Source organism: Heteronotia binoei, chromosome 8 (genome assembly GCF_032191835.1).
Source record: "Heteronotia binoei isolate CCM8104 ecotype False Entrance Well chromosome 8, APGP_CSIRO_Hbin_v1, whole genome shotgun sequence".
Taxonomy (NCBI): Eukaryota; Metazoa; Chordata; class Lepidosauria; order Squamata; family Gekkonidae; genus Heteronotia; species Heteronotia binoei.
The window spans coordinates 124,822,314-124,842,387 of NC_083230.1; the positions used below are offsets into that span (position 1 = coordinate 124,822,314).

The following is a 20,074-nucleotide window of genomic DNA, read 5'->3' on the forward strand; positions in this document are numbered from 1 at the left end:
GGATGTCACACGGAAGTGACATCAGTGCATCGGGGATGTCTCACGGTGTCATTCCGGTTTGGGGGCAAAACTCTACGGTTTTATGTTGATTTTACCATAGAGTTTTCCCCAAAAACCAGAGCATCACCCCCAACATCATTGACACTATGATGACAATTCCAGGTGACGCCAGCATGTCACATGACATCATCACCCACTCCTGGAACACCCTTCCAACCCCCCCTGCCGACACAACAATCCCAACTGGCAACCCTAGATAAGGTCTCCACTTCTACTTATATCTGACGAAAGGAAGTTTTGACTATATGTTGTAGAAGGCTTTCACAGCCAGAGTACATTAGTAGTTGTAGATTTTCTGAGCTGTGTGGCCATGGTCTTGGCATTGTAGAACCTGACATTTCGCCTGCAACTGCGACTTGCATCCTCAGAGGTATAACTCAGAAAACTGGAGTTCTTTTTTGTCAAAGTGAGACGATGATGGTAGGCAGGTAATTTATATCTACTCAGGAAGGTGGGGTAAGGCTGAGTCATTATTTTGTAGGAGCTTCCCAGGCTGTGACATGCTAGTGGAGGCGCTTTCCTGAGGAGGTTCTTTTGTATATGGATTGGCTGTTGAAATTCTAATCTTATCTGTAGTGCTGCTGCAAGATGCAGAGCGTTTTGTGTTTTTCAGGACTGGAAGCCGTGGCTCACTCATTTTTAAACTTCCTTCCTGTTGAAATTGTGTTTATGTTTCTGGATTTCAATGGCTTCCCTGTGTAATCTAACCTGGTAACTGGGTGTATTGTTCCAGCGTTAAAGGGCATATTGTGTCCTGTTTGAGTTAGGCTATGTTCAACCATTGATGATTTTTCAGGTTGGCCAAGTCTGCAGTGTCTTTCACGTTTTTAAGAGTTTTGATTCTCAAAAGCTCCCGGAAATCTTGTTGCTCTGTGATGTGCTACTGGACTTGAATTTATGGATTGTACTTGTGTTCACTGTAACTTGAGAACAGAGTTCCAGTGTCTAAGGGCGAATAAACCAGAGCCAAGCTACAATGTGGAGGACTTAGCCTGGCTGAGAGGTGGCATGATCACCATCTTCAAGTCCTTGAAGGGCTGTCATCTAGAGGATGGGGTGGAATTATTTTCTGTGGCCCCTGAAGGTGGGACCAGAACCAATGGGTGGAAATTAAATCAAAAGAGTTTCAGGCTCAACATTAGGAAAAGTTTCCTGACCGTTAGAGCAGTTCCTCAGTGGAACAGGCTTCCTCCTCGGGAGGTGGTGGGCTCTCCTTCCTTGGAGGTTTTTCAACAGAGGCTAGATGGCCATCTGACAGCAATGAAGATCCTGTGAATTTAGGGGGAGGGGTTTGTGAGTTTAGAGGGGTTCCTCAGTGGAACAGGCTTCCTCCTTGGGAGGTGGTGGGCTCTCCTTCCTTGGAGGTTTTTCATCAAATGACCATCTGACAGCAATGAAGATCCTGTGAATTTAGGGGGAGGTGTTTGTGAGTTTCCTGCATTGTGCAGGGGGTTGGACTGGATGACCCTGGAGGTCCCTTCCAACTCTATGATTCTATGGCTCATTTCCACTGCTTTGCCTCAGAGAGGATAAACCCAGAGCGAAAAAAGGAAAGGTCCCCTGTGCAAGCACCAGTCGTTTCCGACTCTGGGGCGACGTTGCTTTCACAATGTTTTCATGGCAGACTTTTTACGGGGTGGTTTGCCATTGCCTTCCCCAGTCATCTATGGTTTCCCCCCCAGCAAGCTGGGTACTCATTTTACCAGCCTCGGAAGGATGAAGGGCTGAGTCCACCGGAGATCGAACTCAGGTCGTGAGCAGAGCGAACTGGCTATCAAAAGCCTCAGCCCAATTCTTCTCAATGATCAATATTAAGTAGATAACCTCTAAATATTTAGTATCTGTACTGAATATCCATTCGTGTTTCATTTCATGGTTTGATCTCCGACACAGAATTCTGATTTTAACGCTGCAATGACTGATATTCGACAGTACGAGTTGTGAGACAGTTTTATTCATGAAGGCATTTGATATTAGTTTCAGGATGTCTGCCTCCCAACGGTTTTGAATGATTGATTTTAAACTCCAGGGTTGTTTTTTTTTAAAAATGTATTTTACCATGTTTTTCTGTTATTGACATTGTAAGCTGTGTCAGGCAGAAAGGCGGGAAAGAAATGTTTTAAATAAATAAATAATAAAACCATGGAGGGAGGGGACCAATTTGGACCTCTCCTCTCCTCCAAATCGCCAACTGAACATGGTGAGGAATAGAGGAAGATAGAGGAGGGTGTGGAATTGTTTTCTGTGGCCCCAGGACCAGAACCAAGAAGTTGAAATTAAATCAAAAGTGTTTCCGGCTCAACATTAGGAAGACTTTCCTGACCGTTAGAGCGATTCCTCAGTGGAACAGGCTTCCTCAGGAGGTGGCGGGCTCTCCTTCCTTGGTGGTTTTTCAACAGAGGCTAGATGGCCATCTGACAGCAATGAAGATCCTGTGAATTTAGGGGGAGGTGTTTGTGAGTTTCCTGCATTGTGCAGGGGGTTGGACTAGATGACCCTGGAGGTCCCTTCCAACTCTATGATTCTAAGATTTTACAAGCTCTGAAGGGCTTGAACAAGTTTCCCCCTCCCCACTTTTTCTGTAACTGAATTTCAGTGACTCTCAACATTTCTTCCTTTGTGGGGCATGTTGAGTCCTCCTCAGGTAGGTTTTTGAGTTTATGTAGTTCATTCATATATTTATCTGTGTGTCTCAGGAGTATGTTGACAATATATCAAGAACCCTAATTTGTCGGGAGGTGGCCCATTTTTGTGCCTTTTTTTGTACAAATCCCAAACTAGTTTACTGTTAGCCATTTGACATCCAGTAGAACACGCACTGGGATTTAATACTGAACAATTTTTTGGCGTAAGGTAATTCTGAGGTAATTTTTGATGCAAAGGTGAATGGGAACTCCGAGCAAAAAAAGGAAGGTGGCAGATGGTGATATTGAACATATGAACATATGAAGCTGCCTTATACTGAATCAGACCTTTGGTCCATCAAAATCAGTATTGTCTTCTCAGACCGGCAGCGGCTCTCCAGGGTCTCAAGCTGAGGTTTTGCACACCTGTTTGCCTGGACCCTTTTTTGGAGATGCCAGGGATTGAACCTGGGACCTTCTGCTTCCCAAGCAGATGCTCTACCACTGAGCCACCGTCCCTCCCCAGATATTACTGATCTGTCTCCCAAATCAGACAACAAAAATTGGAGGGAAAAGAAGGTAACTTTGATTTGAAGACTTGGACATTTCTAGAGATTTTTAAGAGCTCTGGCTTTAGTTCATTGACATCAAACTTCCCTAAAGGTAAAGGTAGTCCCTTGTGCAAGCACCGGTTGTTTCTGTCTCTGGGGTGACATCGCATCAGGATGTTTTCTTGGCAGACTTTTTGCTATGGGTGGTTTGCCCTTGCCTTCCCCAGTCATCTACACTTCCCCCCCAGCAACCTGGGTACTTATTTTACCGACCTCAGATGGTGGAAGGCTGAGTCAACCTTGAGCTGGCTACCGGAACCCCAGCTTCCGCCGGGATCGAACTCAGGTCATGAGCACAGCTTGGACTGCAGTATTACAGTTTACCGCTGTGTGCCACTCTGGGCTCCTGCAAACTTCCCTATAGAAACAGAAATAGCAATTGACCAATTGCTGTTAGGGAATGTTTATGAACATTCCAAGTGCTTAGGAAATCTACCCACATATGAGGCAAGGAACTCAGTGGAGAAGGGACAATTGAAGCTGTGGTCAGCAGATAGAATGTATATGAATGATATTAATCACTCACACACACACACACACATATTTATATGGATTTCTAGGGCTTTTTTTTTAGCAGGAACACACAAGAATGCAGTTCCGGCTGGCTTGGTGTCAGGGGGTGTGGCCTAATATGCAAATGAATTCCTGCTGGGCTTTTTTTTTACAAAAAGCCCTATGTGAAACATTGGTGACATCAGGGGTGTGTGGCCTGATATGCAAATGAGTTCCTGCTGGGCTCTTCCTACCAAAAAAAGTCCTGTGGATTTCTATATATCTTTCGTATTTGTCAATAAGATTAAAATAAATACCTCACAAAACAATGAGATTTCCTTCTAACAACGAAGTCATATTTTTGTCTTCTATAATTTTTACAACAAGACAGGGTCCCTTTCCTTCGGGCTGATCCAATTTCACCTCTGTTGTTTTGATTTTGCAAGATGGAAATTAATCTGTCAATTAAGAGCTCAATCTGTGAAGATCCTGACAGGTAATTGATTAACACATCTTTAATTGGTTGACAGCTCTAGAAATAATGCATTTCCCTTTGCTTTATCCGCGGATTTGCTTATGGCAATCAGAATAAGCATCGACCTGACGGATTACATCACCATTGAGGAAGTGTTGGTGACCATCCGGGACCTGTCGTTCAAAGGGGGGCATGGAAAAACACGGGATGCCTTTGCTTTTCTAGCAGATGTAGTGATCCATGCGGGGATGTTCAGAGAAGATGCAGCAAAGGTGAGTAACTCTGCAATCCCTGTCTGATTTGTTCCTTTAACACAGGGGTGTCAAACCCGTGGCTCAGGGGCCGAATCAGGCCCCCCCCCCGGAGGGCTCCTATCAGGCTCCCGAGCAACTGGCTGTCGTCTGCTTCCTTCTCCTTCTTCTTGCTCCCTTCAGCTTCACAGCTTGCTTTGCAAGGCTTGCTCAATCACACAGGAGCTACAGAGCAAAGCCTCTCTTTTCTCCATTGGCTGAGGCTCCTCCCTTGGAGAGGAAGGAGGCGGAGGCAGAGCTTGCTTTGCTAGGCTTGCTCAATCACACAGGAGCTACAGAGCAAAGCCTCTATTTTCTCCATTGGTGGAGGCTTTTCCCTTGGAGAGGAAGGAGGGGGAGGAATAGCTTGCTTTGCCAGGCTCTCTCAGTTGCACAGCAGAGCTACTGAGTCAAGCCTCTCTTCCTTCTATTGGTTGAGGCTCCTCACCCTCCTGGTCCCCTGGGGAAGGAAGGAAAGAGAACATAAGAACATAAGAGAAGCCATGTTGGATCAGGCCAATGGCCCATCCAGTCCAACACTCTGTGGCACACAGTGGCCAAAAAACCCCCAAACTCAAGTGCCATCAGGAGGTTCACAAGTGGGTCTGGAAGCCCTTCCACTTTGCCCACTCCCCAAGCACCAAGAATACGGAGCTTTACTGCCCCAGACAGTTCCAATAATATAGTTTGGCTAATAGCCACTGATGGATCTCTGCTCCATATTTTTATCCAATCCCGTCTTGAAGCTGGCTAGGCTTGTAGCCACCACCACCTCCTGTGGCAGTGAATTCCACGTTAATCATCCTTTGGGTGAAGAAGGACTTCCTTTTATCTGTTTTAACCCGACTGCTCAGTGGTTTCATTGAATGCCCATGAGTTCTTGTATTGTGAGAAAGGGAGAAAAGTACTTCTTGCACTACTTTCTCCATCCCATGCATAATCTTGTAAACCTCCATCATGTCACCCCACAGTCGACCTTTCTCCAAGCTAAAGAGCCCCAAGCGTATTAACCTTTCTTCATAGGGAAAGTGTTCCAAACCTTTAATCATTCCAGTTGCCCTTTTCTGGACTTTTTCCAATGCTATAATATCCTTTTTGAGGTGCGGTGACCAGAACTGTACACAGTATTCCAAATGAGACCGCACCATCGATTTATACAGATACTGGGTACTAGAGCCAGAGCTTCCTTTGCCCAGTTCCTTGGATCCAATAGGAGAAATATAAAGAAAGCACCTTCAAGACCAACGAGTGCTAATGTTTTAAACATGTTTTATTTTAAGGTCTTTTAAAAAATATATATATATATATTTTGTGTTTGTCTGTGTCCTTTATAAAGTTTATATCTCTGCTACCTGATCTATAATAAGGACATAAGAGAAGCCAATGGCCCATCCAGTCCAACACTCTGTGTCACAGTGGCCAAAAAAATTATACACACACACACACACACATACACACTGTAGCTAATAGCCACTAATGGATCTCTGCTCCACATTTTTATCTAACCCCCTCTTGAAGGTGGCTATGCTTGTAGCTGCACAGAGAAGCAGATGGTTGGTGGGGTGACCTAGACATCTCCTGGAATTACAGTTGATCTCCAGAAGAAGAAGAAGAAGAAGACATTGGATTTATATTCTGCCCTCCACTCAGAGTCTCAGAGCAGCTCACAATCTCCTTTATTTCCCTCTCCCACAACAAACACCCTGTGAGAAGGCTGGAGCTGAGAGAGCTCTCCAGAAGCTGCCCTTTCAAGGACAACCTGCTTTGAATACGAATATGAAAACATGAAAATACAGTCATGAATATGGAATTCCAGCTACAAAGTGTTTGAAGTATGTCTACAGAATGAATATAGACTGGAGCTTCCATAGCTAACACATATTCACGACTGTAATGGCTGCAGATGGAGCCTAAAAGTTGAATAAGGTCTCTTCACCGAAACCAGTCCTGAGCTTCTTGTTTTGGCTGCTGCGTCCTTTCCTTCATTATTCTCCAAATTTGTGATCCACTCCAGGCCAATTTTGGAATAGTACTTGGACTGTGCACTGATATTGTTTATGGACATTATTTGTTCAGTCCTATTTGTCAGTGTCATGATCTGTGCTGTGCTGTGAGACAGAGGCCTAGTGGGCCTAGGGAGCCTGTGAGGCCTGTGTCTCAGTAGGAAGAGACTGCCTACAATCCCCAGAAAGCTTGGCACTGGTTTCAGCCAATCAGTGTCCAAGTAGGCTCTGAGGAGAACAGTTTAAAAGCACTCTCTGGAGATAAATGCTATTAAGAACATAAAAACATAAGAGAAGCCATGTTGGATCAGCCAATGGCCCATCCAGTCTAACACTCTGTGTCACACAGTGGCCAAAAAAACCCCCAAGTGCCATAAGGAGGTTCACAAGTGGGGCTAGAAGCCCTTCCACTTTGGCTTCCCCACCAAGCGCCAAGAATATAGAGCATCACTGCCCCAGACAGTTCCAATAATATAATGTGGCTAATAGCCACTGATGGACCTCTGCTCCGTATTTTTATCCAATCCCGTCTTGAAGCTGGCTATGCTTGTAGCCGCCTCCACCTCCTGTGGCAGTGAATTCCAAATGTTAATCACCCTTTGGGCGAAGAAGGACTTCCTTTTATCCGTTTTAACTTGACTGCTCAGCAATTTCATTGAATGCCCACGAGTTCTTGTATTGTGATAGGTACACATACAGCTTGGCCCAACATGTCCCAGCCGGACAAGGTCTCATTTATGTCAGATCCGGCCCTCATAACAAACGAGTTTGGGAAAAACCTTGCTTTAACTGATGTTGGCTTTAAGCAGAGTTAAATTGAGCAAGAGCTCCACCTGCTGGCAGCAAAGAAAATACCCACCACAACGTATACGTAACGTTTCAGTCCAATTAATCCTAATGCGCTTTGAATGAATATAGGAAGCGTTGGCGGAGAATTGTGATTCTTTTTTAAAAAAAAATAAAATTAAGCACACACTATTTCCTGCCTTTTACATTAATTTTTTTCAGTGGCATATGAGATTAAACGGCAAATATGTAAATGTTAAAAGCTCCTCAACGGCTTCCCCTCGGGCACTGTAAAACAATTTGTGCTCAAAGCGTTGTGATGCAGCATGCAAATGCTTCTGCCACTACTTTGACTCTGAACTGGGAACATCAGATATGGTTTTCTCATGGACCCCAAGTCCACCTGACTTGGAGTCTGAAGTCATAGAATCATAAAGTTGGAAGGGACCTCCAGGGTCATCAAACCCCTGCACAATGCAGGAAACTCACAAACACCTCCCCCCAAATTCACAGGATCTGCATTGCTGCCAGATGGCCATGGAACCTTTGGAATCTCCTAAACATCACAGAGCTTTTATGTTGTCCCACAGCAGGGGCCTAGGAAGGCTGGAAGGAAAAATCCCATGCATCCTTATAGGATGGGGGAGACTTGTCTTAGCAGTTGTCTGTGCGAAATGGGTCTAGGGGGCCTTAGTGGATCATACGCTGAACATGAGTCAACAGTGTGATGTGGTGGCTAAAAAGGCAAATGCAATTTTGGGCTGTATCAACAGAAGTCTAGTGTCCAGATCACATGATGTGATGGTATCGCTTTACTCTGCTCTGGTAAGACCTCCCCTGGAGTATTGTGTTCAGTTTTGGGCACCACATTTTAAGAAGGATATAGACAAGCTGGAATGGGTCTAGAGGAGGGCGATGAAGATGGTGAGGGGTCTGGAGATCAAGTCCTATGAGGAAAGGTTGAAGGAGCTGGATATGTTTAGCCTGGAGAGGAGGCGGCTGAGAGGTGAAAGGATCACCATCTTCAAGTACTTGAAGGGCTGTCATATAGAGGATGGTGTGGAATTGTTTTCTGTGGCCTCAGTATGTAGGACCAGAACCAATGGGTTGAAATTAAATCAAAAGAGTTTCCAGCTCAACATTAGGAAGAACTTCCTGACAGTTAGAGCGATTCCTCAGTGGAACAGGCTTCCTCGGGAGGTGGTTGGCTCTCCTTCCTTGAAGGTTTTTAAATAGAGGCTAGATGTCCATCTGACAGCGATGAAGATCCTGTAAATTTGGGGTAGGTTTCCTGAATTGTGCAGGGGTTTGGACTAGATGACCCTGGAGGTCCCTTCCAACTCTATGATTCTGTGATTCCACTAGCTGCCACCACTCTGGTCAGGGTCTGTATGGAGGGACCAGAACACCCAACCACCCTTGTCTTCCTTAACTGCAGCCTCGTGGCGCAGAGTGGTAAAGCAGCAGTATTGCAGTTCTGTGAGTCTGAACTCTCTGCTCATTACTTGAGTTCAATTCTGGTGGAAGCTGGGTTCAGGTAGCCGGCCTGAGGTTGACTCAGCCTTCCATCCTTCCGAGGTCGGTAAAATGAGTCCCCAGTTTGCTGGGGGGAAAGCGTAGATGACTGGGGAAGCCAATGGCAAACCACCCCGTAAAAAGTCTGCCGTGAAAACGTTGTGAAAGCAACGTCACCCCAGGGGGACCTTTCCTTTCCTTTTTCTTGAAGGGAGATATGCACGCGCTCCACATGCAAAACACGTCTGTCCTTGCCAATCGATGGGATGGTAGAAACAATTGAGCAGGTCCTCTTGTGTTGCTGGTTTTATCGGAACGTTCGGAATACGTGTATCGCTCTAATTAAGTCCAATTATCCAGGCAGAGCCATTCAATTTTATACTTCTTTTCTTCTTACCAATTGTTGTGATGAAACTATCTTTAAGGTAGCGAGTTTTTGTGCCTTGGCATGTTGAATCAGACAGAAGAACGCAGTTTTAATGCATCTCATTCTTGCAAATGCATATTTATATTCAGTATACGCAGACATGCATCTAATGTGTATGGTTTTGTTGATGATCTTGATCTGATCTTGGATTGTAATAAACGATTGATTGATTGATTGATTGATTGACTCTAAACTGGAAACATCAGTCCAGGTGTTCTTATAGACCCCAAGTCCATCTGAATTGTAACCTTCTAAAGTTATTTCCAGGGGTGTAGTTCTAGCAGGAGCTGTTTTCCATCTTAGGCCACACCCCCTGATGCAGCCAATCCTCCAGGAACTTACAAAAAAGCCTTGTAAGCTCTTGGAGGATTGGCTACATCAGGGGGTGTGGCCTACAATGCAAAAGAGCTCCTGCTAGAATTCCACCCCTGGTTATTTCTAAAAAGGAGGATGTCTTACCTGACTCCAAACCTAGGAGGGGAAATTCAGAACTCCCAGAACTTCCACCTTAAACTTCTCATATGGAAAATTTTCCAGGGGTAAACGAAGCTGAGTCAGTCAGAGAAAAGCAGAAAAAATTCTAGACTCTCTGTTCATCTATCTCCATTCTTTGCTTAGCAATATTTAGTCCTTCCTTTAAAGACCAACATACTTTAAGCCCTGTCTTCTCCCATATGAAACTACTCATTCATCAGTCATCTTTGGAGACCTTGTTTTGGTTGTCCCGCCAATCTGAGGCTGGATGGGTGCAGTAACCCAAGGTAGGGCCTTCTCAGTTGTGGCACCAAAATTTTGGAACTCCCTCCCAGGGAGATTCCTCTATTGTTGTCTCATGTGACATACCTCTACCAGCATGTGGAGATTTATACTGTGCGCGTGTAACATGTAGCAAGGATGCTGGCATACAAAATGAGCCACCCACCACCCAAACTGGTCTGTTCTCTGAGGATACCATAGTGAGGGGTTTCAGAGGGAAGTCATGTTGCTCTGCAGGAAACCAATTATATTTGAGTCCAGTAGGATCAACAAGAGTTTCAGTGTAGAACAAAGGAAGAGTCAAGTCGCACCTTTAAGACCAACAAAGTTTTATTCAGAACGTAAGCTTTTGTGTGCTCATAGCACACTTCATTAGACAACAGTATGGAATGGCAAGCAGTGCTAAATATACAGAAAGTGGGGAGTGAGACGGAAGAAAGGCTTGGCTCATGAGCTCTGCTGTGCGATTGAGAGAGCCTGGCAAAGCAAGCTCTTCCTCCCCAAGGGAGGAGCTTCAGCCAATGAAGAAAACAGAGGCTTTGCTCTGTAGCTCCTGTGCGATTGAGCAAGCCTTGGAAAGCAAGCTGTGATGCAGAAGGAAGGAAGAGAGAGGGAGAAGGAAGCAGATAACAGCCAGTTGCTCGGGGGCCTGATAGGAAGAAGATATTGGATTTATATCCTGCCCTCAACTCCAAAGAGTCTCAGAGCGGCTCACAATATCCTTTACCTTCCTCCCCCATAACAGACACCCTGTGAAGTGGGTGGGGCTGAGAGGGCTCTCACAGCAGCTGCCCTTTCAAGGACAGCACTGCAAGAGAGAGCTATGGCTGACCAAGGCCATGCTAGCAGGTGCAAGTGGAGGAGTGGGGAATCAAACCCGGTTCTCCCAGATAAGAGAGCTCTGGCTGATCCAAGGCCATCCCAGCAGCTGCGAGTGGAGGAATGGGGAATCAAACCTGGTTCTCCCAGATAAGAGTCTGCACACTTAACCACTACACCAAACTGGGGGCTGATTCGGCCCCCGGGCCACATGTTTGACACTCCTGTTATAGAGGGTTTTCTCACTGTGTTGCAAGGAGCATTAACAGCCACGACTGATGTTCACATTACCCTCTGCCTGTTGTGCCCTTAACATCCATCTTTCTGCTTTCAACCTCACCGTGTTTCCTTGCAGGTAGTGATTTTAATTACAGATGGGAACTCTCTGGATTCCATCGATGGCCCAGCAGGAACTGTGAGGGACCAGGGCGTCACAGTGTTTGCAGTGGGTACGTATAAGTAGAAACCAAGGCTCTGACGAGCTTGGCTGGTGCGTGGGAGTAGGCCAAGTAGGCAACCGCCTAGGGTGCTCCCTGGCCTAAAGGGCTACGCTGGGTGCGCCCTCTCCTCACGCGCAACGCGTGTGCTCCTTGGAGCCTGCCTTCTCCAATGGAAAGTAGGCTCCATGGAGCACAGATGCTGCCTGGCTAGTTTTGCATTCCCCGGGTCTGTTACAGACCCAAGAAACATGAAAGCGGCCGGCGCCTGCATAGTGCGTTCCTTGGAGCCCGGCAGGGATAAATTAACCAATTGTGAAAGCTGAAGAAGAGCCAACTGCAGTTTCTAAAAATTGGCTCCTGTTGGAGTTGTATGCTGCCACTCCTTCCTTCCTTCCTTCCTTCCTTCCTTCCTTCCTTCCTTCCTTCCTTCCTTCCTTCCTTCCTTCCTTCCTTCCTTCCTTCCTTCCTTCCTTCCTTCCTTCCTTCCTTTCTCTCTCTCTCTCCCTCCCTCCCTCCCTCCCTCCCTCCCTCTTTCTTTCTTTCTTTCTTTCTTTCTTTCTTTCTTTCTTTCTTTCTTTCTTTCTTTCTTTCTTTCTTTCTTTCTTTCTTTCTGTCTTTCTGTCTGTCTTTCTCTCTCTCTCTCCCTCTCTCCCTCCCTCCCTCTTTCTTTCTTTCTTTCTTTCTTTCTTTCTTTCTTTCTTTCTTTCTTTCTTTCTTTCTTTCTTTCTTTCTTTCTTTCTTTCTTTCTTTCTTTCTTTCTTTCTTTCTTTCTTTCTTTCTTTCTTTCTTTCTTTCTTCCCTCTCCACAAGCGGTCTCAGGGCGGCTGACAGAGTCATGGGATGGAAGCCATAGCTCAGTGGCAGAGCACCTTTCTTGCATGCACGAGATCTTGTCCCTGCACCTCCAGCTAAAAGGATCAAGTAGTATTCTTATAATTTTTATTGCTTAATCTCACCATTTTTTAATGGAATTTAGAAAAAACACCTGTAAATTAAAAATGTAAATAGCTTCATGTTTCTTCATTTCTTCTACAGTTCTCTGTTCTTTAAATTTGAGGGGGGGCACTAGTGGGCAGCTCAACTAGGGCACCAAAAACCCTAACACTGGCTCTGCTGATGAGACGGCCACTTCCTTTATGCTCTGCCCTTCGCTTAGAGTCTCCTTTCCCTTCCTCTGCCCACAACATACACTCTGTGAGGAAGGTGGGGCTGAGAGAGCTCTGAGAGAACTGCTCCTGAGAAAGCAGCTCTGACAGAACTTGTGACTGACCCAAGGTCACCCCAGCACCTGTATGTGGAGGAGGGGGGAATCAAGGCCAGTTTTCCCAGATCAGAGTCTGTGCACTGAACTACCACATCAAGATAGTAAAGAGTGTGATAACACCTTTAAGACTAACAAATGTTATTGCAGCATAAGCTTTCGAGAAACACAGCTCTTTTCATCAGATGCATCTGACAAAGAGAGCTGTGTTTCTCAAAAGCTTATGCTACAATAACATTTGTTAGTCTTAAACATGCTACTGGACTCTTTACTATTTTGCAGCAACAAACACAGCTTAACTCCTCTGGATCATTACACCAACTTGGATGGGCTTCCTTCCTTCCTCCCTCCCTCCTTCCTCCTTCCCTCACTTCCTTCCTTCCCCCTCCCTCCCCCTTTCTCCATCCTTCCTTACTCCCTCCCTCCCTCTCTCCTTCTTTCCTCCCTCTCTTTCTCCCACCCTTCTCCTTCCCTTCTTCCTTTCTCCCTCCTTCCTTCCTCCTTCCCTCACTTCCTTCCTTCACACTCCCCCCTCTCTCCATCCTTCCTTTCTCCCTCCCTTTCTCCCACCCTTCTCCCTCCCTTCTTCCTTTCTCCCTCCCTCCTTTCTCCTTCCCTTCCTTCCCCCTTCCCCTCCCCCTCTCTCCTTCCTTCCTTTCTCCCTCCCTCCCTCCCTTTCTCCCACCCTTCTCCCTCCCTTCTCCCTCCCTTCTTCCTTTCTCCCTCCTTCCTTCCTCCTTCCCTCACTTCCTTCCTTCCCCCTCCCTCCCCCTCTCTCCATCCTTCCTTTCTCCCTCCCTCCCTTTCTCCCACCCTTCTCCCTCCCTTCTTCCTTTCTCCCTCCCTTTCTTCTTCCCTTCCTTCCCCCTCCCCCTCTCTCCTTCCTTCCTTTCTCCCTCCCTCCTTCTCGTCTTCTTTCCTCCCTCCCTTCCTCCTCCCCCCCTTCCTCCCAACATCTGATGTCGATGTGATAGGAAGTCCAGTTCAGCTGCAGCCTGCTCACGACAACCCCACAAGGTTTTCAGGGCATGAGATGAACAGAGGTGGTTTGCCCTTGCCTGTTTCTGCGTAGCAGCCCTGGACTTCCTTGGTGGTCTCCCATCCACGTACTAAAACTGATCTTGCTTTGCATCTGAGATGTAATTAGAACAGGGTATCCTGGGACATCCAGATCAGGGCAAGAGATGTTCAGAGGCGGCTTGCCACTGCCTTCCTCTGCATAGCTGCCCTGGACGTCCTTGTTGGATCTTCCATCCAAGTGCTAGCCAGCTGACCCTGCTTAGCTTCTGAGATCTGATGAAATCAGGCTAGCCTGGACCATCCACGTCAGTGCAAGAGACGTTTAGAGGTGGTTTGCCATTGCCTGCCTCTGCATAGCAACAGTGGACTTCCATCCATGAGCTAACCAGAGCCAACCCTGCTTAATTTCAGAGATCTGGTGAGATCAAGCTACCCTGGGCCATTCCAGGTCAAGGCAAGAGATGTTCAGAGGTGGCTTGCCATTGCCTGCCTCTGCATAGCTGCCCTGGACTTCCTTGGTGGTCTCCCATCCAAGTCCTAAGGAGGGCCGACTTTGCCTAGCTTCCAGGAGCTGACAAGATCAGGCTAGCCTGGGCCATCCAGGTCAAGGCAAGAGATGTTCAGAGTGGCTTGCCATTGTCTGCTTCTGCACAGCTGCTCTGGACTTCCTTGGAGGTCTCCTATCCAAGTCCTAACCAGCTTAGCTTCTGAGATCTGATGAGATGGAGCCATCCAGCACAGGGCAGGCAGGTTCACACGAGAGCTCAACATCTGGTGTGCTTGGCGCTTCTTTGCCATCTCACCTATGTCTTCCCTCTTCATTTGGTCTCCTTTGACCCCAGGGCCGGTCCTAGACTGCCTGGCACTCTCTGCAAGGCTAACTTCTGCTCCCCCCGCCTTGAAAACATCACCGAGTCCCATGGAGGGGGAACCCAATTTGGCACCTCCAGAAGGCTGGTGCCCTAGGCAGTGACCTAGTTCGCCTAGTGGCAAGAGCCGACCCTGTTTGACCCATAGAGCGCAATGGCAACCATTGAGACCGGAGCCTTCTCATTCCTTTCCTCTGTCCTCCTTGTGCCCGTCAGGAGTGAAAAATGCAGATAAGAAGCGGCTGAGTAAAGTGGCCTCTGACCCTGCGGAGGAGCACGTCCTTCACGTCGGAGACTTCCATCTGCTCGGCGGTCTGTCGGCCAAGCTCTCCCGCCGGCTCTGCTTCGCTGCTTCGGAGCCTCCAAGGCCTGTTAAGCAAACCGCCCAGGGTGAGTCCCTTCTTGCACCATCCAGGGCTTTTTTTTAAAATCAGGACCTCCTTTGCCTATTAGGCCACTCCCCCCTGATGTAGCCAGTCCTCCAAGAGCTAACAGGAGGCCCTGTACGAAGAGCCCTCTCAGCTCAGGAGGATTGGCTACATCAGGGGGCGTGGCCTAATATGCAAAGGAATTCCTGCCCTGTAAGCTCTGGGAGGATTGGCTACATCAGGGGGCGTGGCCTAGTATGCAAATGAGTTCCTGCCCTGTAAGCTTCAAGAGGATTGGCTACATCGGGTATTTTTGTAGCAGGATCTCCTTTGCATCTTAGACCACACACCCTTGATAAGCTCCAGGAGGATTGGCTACATCAGGGGGCATGGCCTAATATGCAAATGAGTTCCTGCCCTGTAAGCTTCAAGAGGATTGGCTACATCGGGTATTTTTGTAGCAGGATTTCCTTTGCATCTTAGACCACACGCCCTTGATAAGCTCCAGGAGGATTGGCTACGTCAGGGGGCATGGCCTAATATGCAAATGAGTTCCTGCCCTGTAAGCTTCAAGAGGATTGGCTACATCGGGTATTTTTGTAGCAGGATCTCCTTTGCATCTTAGACCACACGCCCTTGATAAGCTCCAGGAGGATTGGCTACATCAGGGGGCATGGCCTAATATGCAAATGAGTTCCTGCCCTGAAGCTTCAAGAGGATTGGCTACATCGGGTATTTTTGTAGCAGGATCTCCTTTGCATCTTAGACCACACACCCTTGATAAGCTCCAGGAGGATTGGCTACATCAGGGGGCATGGCCTAATATGCAAATAAGTTCCTGCCCTGTAAGCTGCAGGAGGTTTGGCTGCATCAGGGGGTGTGGCCTAATATGCAAAGGAGTTCCTGCCCTGTAAGTTCCAAGAGGCGTGGCCTAATATGCAAAGGAGTTCCTGCCCTGTAAGCGCCGAGAGGATTGGCTACATCAGGGGGCGTGGCCAAATATGCAAAGGAGTTCCTGCCCTGTAAGCACTGGGAGGATTGGCTACATCAGGGGGCTTGGCCTAATATGCAAAGGAGTTCCTGCCCTGTAAGCTCCGGGAGGATTAGCTACATCAGAAGGCATGGCCTAATATGCAAAGGAGTTCCTGCCCTGTAAACTCCGGGAGGATTGGCTACATCAGGGGGCGTGGCCGAATATGCAAAGGAATTCCTGCCCTGTAAGTTCCAAGAGGATTGGCTACGTCAGGGGGCGTGGCCGAATATGCAAAGGAGTTCCTGCCCTGTAAGCTCCGGGAGGATTGGCTACATCGGGGGTGTGGGCTAATATGCAAAGGAGTTTCTGCCAAAAAAAAAAGGCCCTGCATGCCTGTAAAGCTGAAAGAAAACGACTGTGAAATTGATCTTCTCCCTTCTGTGCCTGGGAACGTTTTTGTGGACCAGAGAGGGGAATAATTTTTTCCTGTTTCTCCCTGCACTCTTTTTTGGGGGGGTTCCTTTTCCTCCAGGAACAGCGTTTATGGGGTATGGGGCTGCGGCGAGAAGGGGGAGGCAGGGAAGTCCCGCTCTGCAGATGGAAATCCTTTCTAACTGTGGCAGGGTTGCCAATCCCCAGGTGGGGGCAGGGGATCATCCGGTTTGGAGACCCTCCCCCCACTTCAGGGTCATTAGAAAGCGGGGGGGGGGGGGGAATTGGCTGCTGGGCACTCCATTATTCCCTATGGAGACTGATTCCCATAGGGCATAATGGAGAATTGATCTGCGAATATCTGGAGCATGGGGGAAGCTGTCTTTTTGAGGTAAAAAGGTCAAGGTTGTCCCCTGTGCAAGCCCCAGTCGTTTCCCACTCTGGGGTGACGTTGCTTTCACAGCGTTTTCATTGGAGCCTCACCTCAAAACACCTTCCAAGTTTCAAAAGGATTGGACCAGGGGGTCCAATTCTATGAGCCCCCAAAGAAGGTGCCCCTGTCCTTCATGAATTCCAATGGAGAGTAGACCTTTAAAAGGTGTGTGTTCCCCTTTGAGCGTGATGGCCAGAACTCCCTTTGGCGTTCAATTGTGCTTGTCACACCCAGGGCCGGCTCACCCACTAGGCAAACTAGGCGGTAGCCTAGGGCACCGAGAGGCAGGGGGCGGCAAATTGGGCTCTCCTCCCCTCCAGTGCCTCAGGCAAGCTCTTAGTTTGCCTCCCTGCCCCCCGGAAGCCAGCCCCCTCTGGCCCGCCACCGCTGCCTCCCCCCGCCCCCTGCCACTGCTGTCACTGCCATGGCGCTCCGCTCGTCCCCCCCCCCGCTCGCTGTGACTAAAACTGTGTTTTCATAGAATCCTTGAGTTGGAAGGGCCCTCCAGGGTCATCTAGTCCAACCCCCTGCACAATGCAGGAAACTCACAAACACCTCCCCCCAAATTCACAGGATCTTCACTGCTGTCAGATGGCCATCTAGCCTCTGCTTAAAAACCTCCAAGGAAGGAGAGCCCACCACCTCCTGAGGAAGCCTGTTCCACTGAGGAATCGCTCTAACGGTCAGGACATTCTTCCTAAGGTTGAGTGGAAAACTCTTTCAATTTAATTTCAACCTATTGGTTCTGGTCCTACCTTCCGGGGCCACAGAAAACAATTCCACACCCTCCTCTATAGGACAGCCCTTCAAGGACTTGAAGATGGTGATCATATCACTTCTCAGCCACCTCCTCTCCAGGCTATACATAGAATCATAGAGCTGGAAGGTACCTCCAGGGTCATCTAGTCCAACCCACTGCACAATGCAGGAAACTCACAAACACCTTTCCCTAAATTCACAGGATCTTCACTGCTGTCAGATGGCCATCTAGCCTCTGTTGAAAAACCTCCAAGGAAGGAGAGCCCACCACCTCCTAAGGAGGACGCCTGTTCCACTGAGGAGCCGCTCTAACGGTCAGGAAGATCTTCTTCGTGGTCTCTGTGCAGTCCCACACATGGGTTTTCCCGTCAGGACGAACCCTACCTCGGAGATTTTAAAAGCTAGCCTAGGCGTTATTTTTGGCGCGCACTCCCTTCCGTCCTGGGGAGCAGGCATCCACTGCGCATGCCTGGAACGGGAGGGAGGCGCCCCACCCACCCAGTTTCTTTCCAACCGTCGCCTGGGATAGTCTTACCTCGTTGCGCTCCTCTTTTACCTCAGAACCTAGCCTTCGCTTCTTCGTCGTTTCCTCTCTTTTTATTCCATTTTCCTTCTAATATTCTTATACTCTTCATTACTCTTCAAAAAAAAAAATATCTTTCCTGCTTTTACCTCAGACCTCCCTTCCCCTCCCCCCCCTCCCCCCCCGGGCGTATGGAAGGAAGGGATAGTAGAATAACCTTTAAAAGGTGTTCGCGTTGTAGGGCAAAAATCCCTACATCGGACGGACATTCACTTTGTTTATTTTGCCTGGGAGAAGCCCATAAAGTAGACGCCTGTGCGCATTGCCTTCAATTCGGCAAACAGGCGCGGAAAAACAGGGCCGCTAGACTGAGAAGTCATCTTATGGAGTCTGTGCTTCACCCTGAAATGTCGCAATCCTCTACCACAAGTAAGTCGCCTCCCCTTCTGTCTCCCCAAGGGGACGGCGCAAGGTCGGCAGCTTCAGTGGCCACTGTTCCCAGCAAGCATAAGCCCGGCGATGCCGCGAAAACCGGCGACGGCGCGGCGACGTCACAACAAACGGTCGCGCCTATTAAACTGAAAACTGGGAAGCACACCAAGAAACACAAGCACTCCGATCCGAAGGGCCCGAAGGATTCGAGAAAACCTACCGACCCGAAGCCACCGAAAAAATCTACCGACCCGAAGGACTCGAGAAAGCCTACCGCTCCGAACAAAACTTCGGAACAACACGAGCCTGACAGACATTGTGATCCGTCCACACCCGGATCCGATACCCAGGAAGCGGCCACTCCGCTTACGGACTCACCGCATCAGCAGACGGAGGAAGTTATCCCGGTTCCGTCCCGATCCCCTTCTTTGCAAGGATCCATACCAGACCCTTCGCTGGAGAAGATCCGAGACCCGCTGCAGTGGACTCAACAACACATCAACCCCAGATCGTTCCGCGATATGTCGAATCCCATCCAATATAGACACGATGCTCATCGGTACTTTGATACTCATCGATTCCCAGCCAGATCTCCGAGCATCGAGAGACATCGGTACCATCATACACGTTTCCTGGAGAGATCCCCTAGCAGGGGGAGGGACCGCTATCGCTACAACCCGAGATCTCGGTCTCCATCCATGTCCCCGAGAAGACGCTACTACACCTCGAGGTCTCCATCAATGGATTCCCATCAATGCTGCGGCTACCACCACTCTCGGTACCGTGCAGATCACCACAGGAACCAATCCAAGGAAGCAACTCCCGTCCAACGGAGTAAACAACCAACGAAACAGCCATCTCCGACTCCTTCCACTTCGACCTCTAAGCCTAAGAACACGAGTCCAACCAGACCGGACCCGCAAGCACCCGAACCTGACAACTCCGATGCCGAATCCGACGCCTCATCGGACTCGATGCAATCGATGTCCTCTCCTGGATCCCCAGCTTCAGATATTGCGAAGCCTGCAGATTTGTCACCATCCGACGGAGCCAAAACATATCTGGACTTGGTCGCAAACATGGCTTCTGCTCTTAATGTAAAGCTGACATCGGACGCGCCCAAGGTCACGGATGTAGTTCACGATTTGGTCCATTCGGACCTACCTGCTGGTTCCTTTCTGCCGATGCTTCCGGTACATCTAGATGCCATTAAAGAAGCCTGGGACAAGCCGGCATCTATTCCTCCCACGTCAAAGCGCATCGAATCCCTATACAAGATCCAAGCTACGGAGTCGAAGTTTCTTTTCAGTCACCCGGCTCCGAACTCGATGATAGTCCACTCTTCCTCCAAATCGAAGCAGACTCGTCATCCTGTACCCCCGGAGAAGGAGGGCAGGAAATTGGACACACTGGGAAGGAAGATGTATTCCATCTCCACAGCAAACGCCAAAATCAATAATTATTTGGCATATTTTGCTGCTTACTCCCACAATCTGTCCTCCCAACTCGGCACGCTTGTCTCGGCTCTACCAGAACCTGCTCAAAAACAAGCATGCACATTATTACAGGAGCTCAATAGAGTCTCCAAACAACAAATAAATACCATCCGTCACTCCGTGGGATGCACCTCCAAGGCGATGGCTGCCTCCATTGCCTTGAGAAGGCACGCCTGGCTTCGCTCCTCCTCCCTACAACCCGACATTAAA

The 20,074-nt window shown here is 48.4% G+C and overlaps 1 protein-coding gene across 1 annotated transcript in view; it reads left to right on the plus strand.

Annotated features, from left to right (window-relative positions):
• LOC132575768 (collagen alpha-1(XII) chain-like) overlaps positions 1–18,678 on the plus strand; it is a 34,898-nt gene extending 16,220 nt beyond the window's left edge. The window contains exons 3-6 of the mRNA XM_060244458.1: positions 4,375–4,534; positions 11,214–11,307; positions 14,665–14,838; positions 18,563–18,678. Of these exons, the coding sequence (XP_060100441.1) occupies positions 4,375–4,534; positions 11,214–11,307; positions 14,665–14,838; positions 18,563–18,678 (544 nt within the window). The remainder of the gene's footprint in view (positions 1–4,374; positions 4,535–11,213; positions 11,308–14,664; positions 14,839–18,562) is intronic.
• The last annotated feature ends 1,396 nt before the right edge of the window (positions 18,679–20,074 follow it).